This window comes from Chanos chanos, chromosome 14 (assembly GCF_902362185.1).
Source record: "Chanos chanos chromosome 14, fChaCha1.1, whole genome shotgun sequence".
Lineage (NCBI taxonomy): Eukaryota > Metazoa > Chordata > Actinopteri > Gonorynchiformes > Chanidae > Chanos > Chanos chanos.
Genome location: NC_044508.1, coordinates 20,406,798 through 20,420,032, shown reverse-complemented (window position 1 = coordinate 20,420,032; position 13,235 = coordinate 20,406,798). Strand labels below are relative to the sequence as shown.

Below are 13,235 nucleotides of genomic sequence, written 5' to 3'. Positions count from 1 at the left end.
ACATGACATCTTTGCAGTCCCTTAGGATTTAGTTTAACCATCTTTTGATTTCAGCCCACTCACACCGATTAGACTTAGAGCACATTTTTATGGTGAGGCAAATATATATCTCGGAAAAGATTCATTTTAATGGCTGACAGATTCATCCAGATTTAAACACATTAACTGCCGCCACAAAATGGGAAAATATGACCCATCATCATGCCAACTATGATCTTGAAACGTGAAACAATTTCAATAACATAACTACTTTTACTTTGACAATTTTGCTCCGGAAGTAAAACTTGTCTGTCAATACAGTGGCGTTGACCTTCTACACGAAAATTCAGCCACTGTACTATGTAAATCCCTCGGTAAAATGAGCTTAAATTCAAGCTTCAAGTGAATGTATGTAACATACCTTTTGAAGCAAACATATCTTTGACGAACTGTTATAGGAATTCGTTTAGAGATTGGCCTATCGTCTTAGATAAACTGTTAGCACACCAAGGAGAAAATACACACGTTCATTTTCTTCTCACGTTTTCAGTTCAAAATGCTCTCTTGTGCAATCAGAAGAAACATCCATGCGGTGTACAAGGTAATTTTTCTTGTCTAATTAACTAATACTGATTGTCAATTCGTTATCTATGGCGTTTTATTAACATTAAGTTCTTCTATGTGAGGCAACGTAACTTCTGGATCAACTAACATAGTTTCACTATCGTACCAGGGCAGGCAATGGAACCTCCTGCAACATGCGTGTGGCACGTCTGTAGGCTCAAATAGAACCTCCAGTACAGTAGGTTGGTACTCTCGGCTCTCCAAAACTTGCTCTGAGCGACTGCTTATCTGTCCCCCTGCATCTGACCTGGTAAGAGTCCAGGCATTCCACCAATGTGCACAGAGGGAAAAGAAACACAAGCCAGAGGAGCCAGGTCAACGAGAGCTTGACCTCCTGCGCTATGATATGCGGGACATAAAGAACACCCCCAAACCAGCGCTCTACCTGGGACTGTCTGGCCTCATTCCTTTTGTGTCTGCTCCATTACTCATGGCCGTCATGGAGACATATATCCCTGAGGTGGCATTTGCCCATGTGGCATATGGAGCTTCCATAGTGTCCTTCCTCGGTGGAGCTCGGTGGGGTTTTGCCCTACCTGAAGGCAGTCCGGCCAAACCTGATTGGCTGAACCTAGCCAACAGTGTGGTTCCTTCTTTGATTGCATGGGTAGCGCTACTGGCCAGTGATGACATCACACAAGCAGGCATTTTGGTGATAATGGGTCTTGGTATCTCCCTGCATTACGACCTTTCCCTCCTCCCCACCTATCCCAGCTGGTTCAAAGCCCTCAGAACTATCCTTACAACCGTAGCTGTCTTCTCTCTCGTTGGCACGCTCATTATCAAGACGGCGTACCCAGAGAAGAGATACCTGACACAGAAAAAATAATGTATATATTAATTTTACTCAATTTGTTTTGGTAAATAAATCAAATATGGTATGTGGAAAACAAACAAGTGTGTGTTTTCTGTAAGTTGTGGTGAACTCTTTGGTTAGCATTTATCAAACTGTCTCTATAAACTGGGTCTAATATATGAACTTGTATTTACTGGTCACTTTTTCTGCAAAACATTGAATTTAAAGAATTTGAATTTTATGTGAAAACATGCAAATATCTTTCCACACCTTTGCAACACTTAAATATATACATCTATATATATTTTTCAAGATGTATCCATACAGAAACAGTATGAAACAGATGTAAGTTTAAGATACATAGCTGCTAGAGAAAGATGTTCCCTGCTGAAAGCCACTCCTGTGCAGGCATGTTATCCTAAGAGTAATCCAACATGAGTCTGACACTGAGACACCTCTCAGGACTTTGATTAGCACAAAGCCTGTATACCCAGCATTCTTGTTTTTGGACAAATTCATAGATTTTACACACACATTAGGAGCCTCATGGTTACTGTTTGAATCTTGGACTAATCAGAAATAAAACATCTTTGATAGTGAATAGTTGATAGTGCTCCTGTAAAGCAGCTAAATGGAAATTTCCCTGTGGATGGTGCATTGTGATATCACAAATGAATACATTTCTTAAAGTTTTGGAATGAATCAAAAATAAAAATTCTAAGAGATGGATAAACTGACAATGGCTGCATCCACATAGAATTAATTGGGATTATGAAGCCCTTGTGTTTCTCAGTATGTGGCCAAGGTATATGAGATTGTGTAAAGCTGTCTGATGAGTATGCAGGCTTTGGCAAGCCAGGATAATGCTGTAGCTTGCATTCAAATGAAGCCATTCTTAACTACTAAGGCACAACTAATCCTCACAAAACAAGCTCAAATGCTGTACTTACCTGTCATATACCAGTGCCTCCATCTGATTAAAACACAAGATAGAGGGAGACACTATCTAAAATGGAAAATTTGCAAGAGGGGAGGAAAAAGATTTTGGCTTTGTGAACAATGTCTTTTGTTTGTATTTCACTGTATATTTCGTTTAGTTTAAAAGCAGGTAAAACAGTTTTTAATAGTAACATTAATTCATACACAGTATGTCACAGACACTCGAGAAAGGATATCCATCCCTTTATTAGGAACTGAGTCTGACTGAAAAGTAATGGAGCTTTTCTGAAACTGCTTTTTACAGATAGCGTTCATTCAATGAAAGAAATTTCAAGAACCAACTCATTAAAGCACTGAAGAGGGCAGCAAAGACAGAGGAACGTGTGTGACTTGGCAAAATGTTCAGTTTCGCCGCTTAACTTGCTTGTCTGCAGAGCTACACTGTACGAGAATAATTTTAGATCAGTTTTCACTTTTCGAGCTTTCCGCAGCTTTTCGGCGCTTCATCTGTCAGCACCTGAAGACAGATCAGTTGTCCAAAGCCTTCACATCCGCGAGGACGACTGCAAACCTGACACGATATTCAGGAAGCGAGTAGGTTTTCTCCAACCACAGAGGGTTCTGGATGCATGCGCTCAGACCAACAGACTTCCCCAGATTTGTCATACCACGCGATGGTGGAGTGATGAAATAACAACGGACGACTCGTCGTTTTACTCTTTAATTCAGCGTAAGCCAAATGGGAAGTGTCTCACAAGAACATGTTCCTCGCACCGGCGTAGAGGACATCTGATAGTGACAGGAGCGTACCGCTGTTGGCTTTATCACAAGCTCCAGTCACGGCGTTAACATCTGAAAAGCGGCTTGACAGTGAAGACACCGAGACGCGGGTAACGAGGAATGATACGGAAATGGCTGTTGGTTAAACACGTATTTTGCGCAAGACTTTTCCTATGTTCATAGCTGAAGCGGACCGCTCCATGTACTGTAATATGGGAACAGGTTGTTGTTAGAAAATGTTGTAACGTCTGGAAACCGCGGAACGAACAAGCCAAGCAAGCTGTTAGCGATTAGCTGTTGTCGCTAGCTTGCCTAGCTGTGCAGCAACCACACTGTGAAATGGTTTATCCGGCAACGAAACGACTTGTAACAAGCTTGTGAACGTAAATATTGATACAAAATACTTAAATGTTTAGATCAACAACAGCACGATTCGAGCTCTCTTCAGTTAACTTGTTTTTCTCCAGAGACCGCTACATTACTTGACGTTATCAAACTTCGTTTGCTGGGTAACGGTGAACTTCTGTTATGGCTGGCAAAACGCAACTCCAGACTTCACTTCTTATGGAAAGTGGCAGCGCATTTTCGGTGTAAAAAGTCAGCTTGGGCCTCCCTAGGAACGTGACTGTTGTCAGTTTTTTCAGTTCTGAAGGGATTAAACGCCTCTGATCTAATTTAGAGTCATTTTGAAGAAGACATGATCAGAAGACACGATTAAGAGCCCTGCAAATGACTGTTAAATCGCCCACTACGGATTCCGAAATGTAGACCGAAATAACGTAATCGTTGCTTTATTGGCTCCAACTGCTAAACAGAGCTAATGCATCAGCTGTCAGCTTCAAAGTGAGAAAGATCTGATTAGCCGACCAGTCCAGCTGTCCTCATCAACGTTTACAAAATGAAGAGAACAGAGAACAAACATAAAAGAAAACTGTGCAACACTGATCAGCAGACTAGCGGTGCTGAAGGAAAAGACGGGGTAAGTCGTCATGTTTTTCTCGGTGCAACCGTTCCGGTAAACCCCGCTTTTTGTCTTGGGGAGAATGTTTGTTTCTCCAGCGGATGTGGCATCTGCAATCGTTTACCAAGTGTTGTTGTGATGCGGTGGTTACGATGTGGTATAATTGGACAGTTTGTGTATTGATCTTGTATATGGGAAAACCTTACACTACTTATCCTCAAAAATGCTTATTTCAAAATGTTTATCAAGTGGAGTAATATTTGGCAGGTGAATTTGTGAGAAGACAGGTGTAGCACTGGTTCAGATGACTCAGTTTATTGGATATGTGCTTAAACCTTATGTGTTAGGCTACTATTTCTTGGGACTGTGTCGACCAACGTTTTGTCTCGTCTTGCACAATCTGATATTCAATTGCGAAAGATTTTTTTGAGGTACACAATTGTTTCGGCCTGTGGATTCTGCAAACCCTCTGAGAAATCAGATCTCTTCTGCCCTCCCCACACACTGCAGCCTTGTACACCTGACTCAGTGGCCAATGCAGGGCAGGGTACGTAGAGCAGAGATCTCGACTGCAGCATTTCTGCTGAGGCATGTCTAGGACAAACAGTGCACAGGGCGAATTGTGTTTTTTTTTTTGCAGGCCAGCTGTGTTTTGGCTTAATCAGTGTGCTGGTAGCTGTGTTGTGACTGATGCAGTTTGGTAAAGGACAGACTTTAGGATGAGCGTGTCCTCACTGCTCTGCCCTATCCGTTATAAACGGGTTGTCACAGTAGCTATGAGATGCTGTGTTTTATTACAGCTGTAGTATTATCACTTTGAGGCATGTGCAGACGTTAAGCACTGCACATGCAGGGTTAATAAGTTGAATTTCAATTAAGCTCCTGAATTGACAGAATTGAATGTCAGTTGGCCCTGGCTCTCAGCCTGTGGGTGTTTCCCATCCAAATAATCTCTTTCACTGTGTGGCCTACAACTAGCTGTTTGAAAATAGCAAACATTATATGTTCTATCGAACACATGATAACTTTAGACATGTTTGCTGTTTGTGAATACCATGTCTAGTGCGAAGGCAGTGAAATTTATGTGTGGGTATTGGAGGAAATCATTGCTCTCAGTGTATTTTAGCCTTTGCCCACAGTCACAAAGCTTTTTCTCTTGTTTGATTTTAATGGTTTGTTGCTTCCAGAGGTGTTAATTCTAATTTTTGTATGTGATTAAAAACATGGCTCTAATTCCATTTTGAAATTTCAAATAAAATTCCATGTGATAGCTTTGTTTCATATATTTGATTCGTGGTAACTCTCTGATTATCAGAAGAGTGAAAATTAGGAATTAGGGGAACTCATCCCTGTCTGTGTACTTTAGCCCTTGACCACAGACACCTCTTGGTGAAACTGTATAGGGCCAGACATGTTCATTTGCATGACTCTGGACTGCTGCTGTCTCTCCTGTTTACTCCCACTGTCTGCTTTGGTTTTTTCCACGCAGTCTCATCTAATGCATCATGTTTCTATTCTGTTACGTTGCCAAAGGTAGTGTTGAGCTTCTTGGTTTTTCATCAGATGGATTTTTCAAAGCTCAGATAGCTACATACTTGCAGAGAGGACATTTCTAGACCGTATTCTGACCAGGCTGGAGTTGTGGAGGCTTTTGGGATGTTGTATGTTTGAAATGTCAGAAGAGCTTATGTTTACATGTGCTGGAGGATGTGGGGGTAAAAGCCACCGGGTTTGTGGTTTTACCTGTGCCTGTTGTGACTATTCAAACCCTGATGGCTGTAATAGATGAGGTCAGTGTATTAGCTGTAATAGCGGTGAGGTGTTTGTCTCCTACTTTGACATGTTTTAATGACAGGAACCACCCAGGAGCTGTCCAAACCAAGTGACACTCAGTTTTTGAGTCATTTCCATGACACTGTTTGATCAGTTTTATTGTCCATTAGGCTGTTTGTTTGTGTGTGCTGGTCCTGTTCAATGTTTAACTTGAATTACGGGTTCAAAGAGCAAGAGACCAGCCAAACAAATAGAGTGCAATAACGCTAGGCTGTAATGAATATGTGGGTGTAAAAAAGCCTGTGTCAAATCTCTGTGTACTCTCCTGCCTCTGTGTATCAGGAGAGGAAATTAGGTATCCCCCTCCCTGTTTGCCAAAGGGATAATTCACCAAAGGCTGTACCAGAGATTCTGAACATGAATACAGTACTGTATTGTTGATTTTCCACGACCACACTGGACCAGGCAAATCCTGATTCCTGCTTCATTTCCCTCCATTTTCCTCGGTGATTTTAGGAACAAACTGTGAACCTTTCTGGCTCACGTCGGTCCTGCAAAGTACCTGGAACCATTTCACTGGGTCCAGCTTCACTGAGGTTGCTGTCGACGTCATGGTCACAGATTGCTTTAAAAATGAGTTGTCACGGAGACGACAGCATTGTTCTGGAATGCATTGTTCGAAATAACACACCTTGAAGCGCCACAGAATGTCACTGTGGGTGGATGACGGTGTTCAGTGGGATTTACAGATACTGTTCTGTACGCTAACAGAAACCCTCATGTCCTAACTGTGAAACAGTGATTGGGAGGGGACTAGCTTTTCAGCCTTTATGTGTAGGCTAATGGGAGAAAGAATCGTGAAACCAGTCTGCTTGGTTCGACCTCTTAAACCAGGTTTTGGCTCCATGAAAGCTGCCACAGTTTTCCCTACGTGGGACGAGTCTTGGCCCGTGCTCCTACAGCGCTGTAAAGCCACTGACAGGAGCCTACTCTCCCCTCCCAAGAATCTGTTCACCTCTCTTTAACTGTGACCCTTACCCCAAATATGCCACTGACTCCACCGCTCCCTCTTAACACTGGAGGATGAATCTGGATTTTGGATTTGAGTGGTTTTAGTTGTTGAGGTTGCAAACACTTTTCCACAGACTTGATTCTTCCTCTCTCTCTTTCTCTCTTGGAGTTGTGTCTTTGCCCTTTAAGCGTATTGACGAAGCTGCTCTTCTTAAAGCACAGCATTGTGTGAGGCTCTCCCACTCCAGGCCTGGTCAAGCACACTGAAGTTACAGGCTTCTCATAGCCACAGATGGTTTTGGGCTGTTATGTAACATAGCCAAATCAGCTTTTCATATTTTCCTTTGATTTCCTCTGTGGTATAGCGTAAATGGTTTCTTTGCTCATTTGGGAGATGAGTAGAATGCTGAGGCTTGTTGCAGATACAGAGCAAAGCAGGTTATGCTCCAACATGTAGGTGCTTGTTGCAGCTGTCAATAACAGTCAGTGTAGACCATCTTGGCTTTTTCCCTCAGAACAGCTGTGTCTACCATAAATATTAACAGAGTTTAGGGTAATAACTCTGAAAAGGAAAACAGGTTGGATTTTTCATGGGCAGCTCTAATCAGAGGCTGAAGTGAAGGAAAGGTTAGTTATTCATGATGTATGTGCAATACCACAAAAGACTTGCTGACCTCTACCATCGAAATGGGCAGAGTGCTGGACAGACTGACTTCTGGGGAATGGCTTTTTTTCTTTATTTTTGATTTTTTTTTTTGCATGAAATTGAATGCATTGTTAATTTTTTTCTATATTTGTTTTATTTTCTTTTGATGTTTAAAAAAGATGTAGGTTCTGTTGTGCACCATGGAACCCAGTAGTAAGTGCTGTATTCTTGGTTTGGAGCCTAATTTTTCCCAGTGACTTAGGTCTGCTTATTTGAGTAGTGCTACACATGATTTTCCTCATTTAAATAATTCACTGTTAACTACTCCACTGAAAGGTGAAGTTCTGGTGTAATGAAAAACACAATTCTTCATGATTAGCACGCTCAGTCTCATGTTTCGTGAGTGGGGTAAATGTCAGACGAGCTATGGGCATTTAGGGGCTGTGAGCAGGTCACATCCGTCCCTCAACTGTAGCGCTCTTCATTGTGGCTTTATATTTTCTCACTGTATTTATGTACATCTAAACATGTCCATTGACTCTCCAGAGCAGATGATGTGGAAAATGAGCTGTTCTGATCCATGTCTGTGCTATGCCAGTCTGAGAGAGAGAGTGCTGAATGAAGTGTAATTTGGATGGAAGTGATTTATGAGCAGATTTGATTAATGCCTCTTTTTGGTCTTTTACGACCGCCATAAATCCACTTTGGCCGCGAAAAAAACGGCTGATCCTTTAGCCCTCGCACATGAGGGCGACTCAAAACATCTCAAATTTGCATTTCCACATGTAACGTCCAGTGATTATCCAGTGAGTTAGTCAACACACACGAGAGTACATCTTTTTTCCCTTGACTGAAATGAAGAGCATCGTGTCAGTCTATAGGTTTATTGTACTTATATTGCTTAGCTTCATTTTAAATGAACACTCTCATACATTGAATAGAGAAAAAGAGTGGAAACAGCTGATGGTGTAACCTCATTCTCCAAAATGTTCCAGGATTATCCCTGTCATATGTGAGATTCATTTGTGTCATTGGCATAACTGGAAATGCCACAGAGCAGTTGGTGGGTTAATCAGTGGTTCATTTAGCTGTCAGTCAGTGGAGCTGAGAGGCTGCTGTGAGACAATAATTAAAATGCTACTGTTTGTGCTCATTAAAAAGCTCTTAAAGTCAGTCATTGACCTCAGCGCTGCTCTTCAGTGTCCTCCGCAGGGCTTAATGTTTAACTGGGATTCCTCTCTAAGTGGGATTCCACCGCACTCATTGTCTTCTGAGCCGCAGAATGAGAGATGCATACCCAGCTGCACCAACCAGTCCTGACAGAGCCACAGGCCCAGGGAAACCGCCTTAATGAAGCCAGAACACATGGCTCCAGTGCCCAAAGCCTGTGAATATTAAAGAGCGGAGGCAGTCATTATGGTCAGGCCATTACGCACTCCTCTGAGCCTTACAGCTGGCATGCCTCAACGGCAGATGCCACGGCTGTTTGGCTGATAGGCAGTAATGCCCTATAGCAGTAGGAAAAGCTGTGACTCAGTCACTTTGGCTGGTCAGGTCTCTGAACACGTTCACTGGTGTATTTTCCATTGACACTGTGTTAGACACAGTCGTCCACTGACTCTGAATTGGACACAGATGTTCACTGACTCCGAATTAGACACAGACGTCCACTGACTCTGAATTAGACCCAAACGTCCACTGACTCCGAATTAGACACAGACGTCCACTGACTCCGAATTAGACACAGATGTTCACTGACTCTGAATTAGACCCAAACGTCCACTGACTCCGAATTAGACACAGACGTCCACTGACTCCGAATTAGACACAGACGTCCACTGACTCCGAATTAGACACAGATGTTCACTGACTCTGAATTAGACCCAAACGTCCACTGACTCCGAATTAGACACAGACGTCCACTGACTCCAAATTAGACACAGATGTTCACTGACTCTGAATTAGACACAGATGTCTTCTGACCATTGTGATCACACCGTGCCCGGTCACCACACATGCAGCTGGAGACTAGAACCTGAACCCTGATGCTGCTGTCGGCTTGGTACTTGAGTGTGTGTGTGTGTGTGTGTGTGTGTGTGTCCAACAGTCTTTGTGGCTGTTGTGTTTCGTACACTGACAAAAGAGCTCTTGGTAAGGATTGCCACCACCCTGGCAGGAAAAACACAGATGTGTTTACTGCAATTTGGTCTCGCTGTTTTTACTCTTAAAACTAACTTCATCCCAGAGCGTTTCCCTCCGACGTTACTCACATTTGATTTATATTGTTGTGTTCAGTCTCTTCTCAGACTTTGAATTATGGACCTATATTTTTGTCCCCAAATTACTGACACTACGTTTTATAAGTTTTGTATGAGGGGGCAGTAACCCCATTGTTTTTGTTCATTTATGACCCTGTAATACTGTCACACAGGAAACACACACACGCATGCACAGGCACACACACACACACACACACACACAGTCATCCACTCATACACTTTAGTTGTCATCTCTCTTTCCTAGAGAGAGTTGACTTACATGTTTAGTGAGTTGTAGCAGACGTTGGGTGGTCTTCCTGATGACAGAATAAAGACAATAAGTGGACTTATTCTGCCAGATGTTTCTACCAAAGCCATTCTCAGGGTTGCTTCCTCATGTGTCTTGTCTTCTCCCATGCATACATACCGTTCAGAAACAGCCATTGAGGAGTGTGAGAGAGCAGAAATAACATGCAGGAACAGGCATTGAGGAGTGTGAGAGAGCAGAAATGCCATGCAGAACAGGCATTGAGGAGTGTGAGAGAGCAGAAATGCCATGCAGAACAGGCATTGAGGAGTGTGAGAGAGCAGAAATGCCATGCAGAAACAGGCATTGAGGAGTGTGAGAGAGCAGAAATACCATGCAGAACAGGCATTGAGGAGTGTGAGAGAGCAGAAATGCCATGCAGAAACAGGCATTGAGGAGTGTGAGAGAGCAGAAATACCATGCAGAACAGGCACTGAGGAGTGTGAGAGAGCAGAAATACCATGCAGGAACAGGCATTGAGGAGTGTGAGAGAGCAGAAATACCATGCAGAACAGGCATTGAGGAGTGTGAGAGAGCAGAAATACCATGCAGAACAGGCATTGAGGAGTGTGAGAGAACAGAAATACCATGCAGAACAGGCATTGAGGAGTGTGAGAGAGCAGAAATACCATGCAGAAACAGGCACTGAGGAGTGTGAGAGAGCAGAAATACCATGCAGAACAGGCATCGAGGAGTGTGAGAGAGCAGAAATACCATGCAGAACAGGCACTGAGGAGTGTGAGAGAGCAGAAATACCATGCAGAACAGGCATTGAGGAGTGTGAGAGAGCAGAAATACCATGCAGGAACAGGCACTGAGGAGTGTGAGAGAGCAGAAATACCATGCAGAACAGGCATTGAGGAGTGTGAGAGAGCAGAAATACCATGCAGAACAGGCATTGAGGAGTGTGAGAGAGCAGAAATACCATGCAGGAACAGGCATTGAGGAGTGTGAGAGAGCAGAAATACCATGCAGAACAGGCACTGAGGAGTGTGAGAGAGCAGAAATACCATGCAGAACAGGCATTGAGGAGTGTGAGAGAGCAGAAATACCATGCAGAACAGGCATTGAGGAGTGTGAGAGAGCAGAAATACCATGCAGAACAGGCATTGAGGAGTGTGAGAGAGCAGAAATACCATGCAGAACAGGCATTGAGGAGTGTGAGAGAGCAGAAATACCATGCAGGAACAGGCATTGAGGAGTGTGAGAGGCTAAAACCACTGTGGGAGAGGCTTATTGCCGCCTGTGCTAAAACAGGCCAGATATCTCGCACTCTCCTCAATAGCCCTATGGTTGATAGAGGAGCTTTGTCGGCTGGATCGCAGCCTTTGTTGTTTGCTGATATCGCTTGGCCACTCCCAGACCAACCCAGATTGGGAAGCTGCCATGGCACAGTGTCACGTTTGAAAAACATCCTGCCTGATTTTGTTTCCCTGTCTGGACTTCTCTGTCCCTACACACACAGGCAACTTTCTCTGACTGCTGCCTAACCCCAGTCCTCCTTCCACTCAGGCAACCACAGCTCAAATGGTCAGCTGTGTGTGTGTGTGTGGTGTGTGTGCGTGTGTGTGTATTTTTGTGTGTGAGTACGCATGTGTTTATAGATGGGAGAGTGTTACATGTCCATGTTACCTGACACTCTTAAATGTGTGTGTATGGGTTCTTTCTGTCAGAGGTGCGGTGCCTTTGAAGCAGTCTGGGACTCAGAGTCACACGTCTCACATCGCCAGGGCTGCTGCTTTGGAGTTTGTTATTTGTTATTGTGGGTTTTGGGGTTTTTATTGGGCTGTTGCTCATTAGCCTGTTGTTTTTATTGGAGGAGACATGCTTCATAGACAACCATTGTTGTTATGTTGATGTTTCCAACAGAGGAAAAAAAAAAAGAAAAAAAGAAAGAAACATGCCCAGATGACGGCGGGACGTGAAAACATAGACGAGCGATGAAAACCGGAGTCAGACGGGAACTCACACACACACACACACACAGACAGACACACACAGTCACACACACACAGACAGACACACACAGACATACACACACACACACACAGGGGTGGTATTTCAACCATCCTTGATGACAGACTGACTGTGGGGGAAACCCCGAAAACCTAGGAAGGAAAATGATATTAAAGCTGCCATAGCTGATTAACTGGATTATCAGTCTACTCTCCTCACTGGCCTTACCTCCTCACAGCTACCTCTGCTCTCCCTCCTCTCTCCTCTCTCCGTACCTCTCTGTCCTTCTCCCTCTTTCTTTCTTGCCCTCTCCCTCCTCCTGTTATCACAGACCTGGTCGTGCACTTAACGGCTTGCCGTATCATCACTGTCCGCTTAGCTGTTTTCAAGTGCAGATGCATTGTCTGTGCCGGTGGAGTGGCTTAATGCTTTTGTAATTAAAAGCTTCAGTCACGCTGTGGCTGTATGTGTCCCCCCCCCCCCCCCCCGTCATACACCGCCCCCCCTCGCATGCCCACTCTAATTACACTCACCCCACTGGACTGGACCCCACCTGCCTAACCCACCTGAACACAAAGCTGCTACTCCAGTTTGGCTTCAGCCACCTGCAGTACACCCACAAAGCTTTTTCTCTTTTTTTTCCCCCCAGTATTTTTGTGGTTTTAATTTCTGTTTTCACTTCCAGAGTCCTAATTCTTGTTCTTGTGTTTAATTAAAAACATCACTCTAATTCCCTGTTTAAAGCCAGTTTCTATGGAAGAGCACCCATTTAGTTGCATGCCATAGCCATAGAACTGCATTAGGTATTACTATATAAATTTTGTTATACACCCCCCCCCTCCCCCATATTCACTGTTATTCCAAATTGTATTGCTTTAATTGGCAAATGCTTTTCAGATGATGCTTTGGGGATGCTGAGGACACTGACGGATACTAACTCATGACTGACACACCTGGTGTGACTGCTCTGTCAGTCAACACACTCTGACTCATTGACATGAGGAGCGCTGGCCCAGGGCTAGACTGACACTGTCCTGCCCGGCGGGACTGGACCTGAACTGGGCGCAGAAAACCTTCTCTCCCTAAATGATTTTAGGTGATAGGGACAAAAGACACCGTTTCTTTGGCTGAAAGACACTGGTGTTTATGCTTGTCTCTATCATTCAGTATTTAAACAAAGCAGGTATGATATCATATCAGGTTTG

The 13,235-nt window shown here is 43.7% G+C and overlaps 2 protein-coding genes across 2 annotated transcripts in view; both read left to right on the top strand.

Annotated features, from left to right (window-relative positions):
• Positions 1-345: 345 nt before the first annotated feature.
• Positions 346-1,454, top strand: tmem69 (transmembrane protein 69). Its single transcript, XM_030791714.1, has 2 exons — positions 346-580; positions 713-1,454. Exons 1-2 carry the CDS (start codon positions 536-538, stop codon positions 1,430-1,432), a joined length of 765 nt encoding a protein of 254 aa, XP_030647574.1. The 5' UTR covers positions 346-535; the 3' UTR covers positions 1,433-1,454.
• Positions 1,455-2,969: 1,515 nt separating this feature from the next.
• Positions 2,970-13,235, top strand: part of mast2 (microtubule associated serine/threonine kinase 2) — a 132,563-nt gene continuing 122,297 nt past the window's right edge. The window contains exon 1 of the mRNA XM_030792070.1: positions 2,970-4,097. Within this exon, the coding sequence (XP_030647930.1) occupies positions 4,017-4,097 (81 nt within the window). The 5' untranslated portion in view covers positions 2,970-4,016. The remainder of the gene's footprint in view (positions 4,098-13,235) is intronic.

Excerpts from the sequence above, each read along its gene's own strand:
- tmem69 (XM_030791714.1), top strand. The coding sequence starts at position 536 with ATGCTCTCTTGTGCAATCAGAAGAAACATCCATGCGGTGTACAAG. Across the intron at positions 581-712 it reads ACATCCATGCGGTGTACAAG|GGCAGGCAATGGAACCTCCT; the intron begins GTAATTTTTCTT and ends CTATCGTACCAG.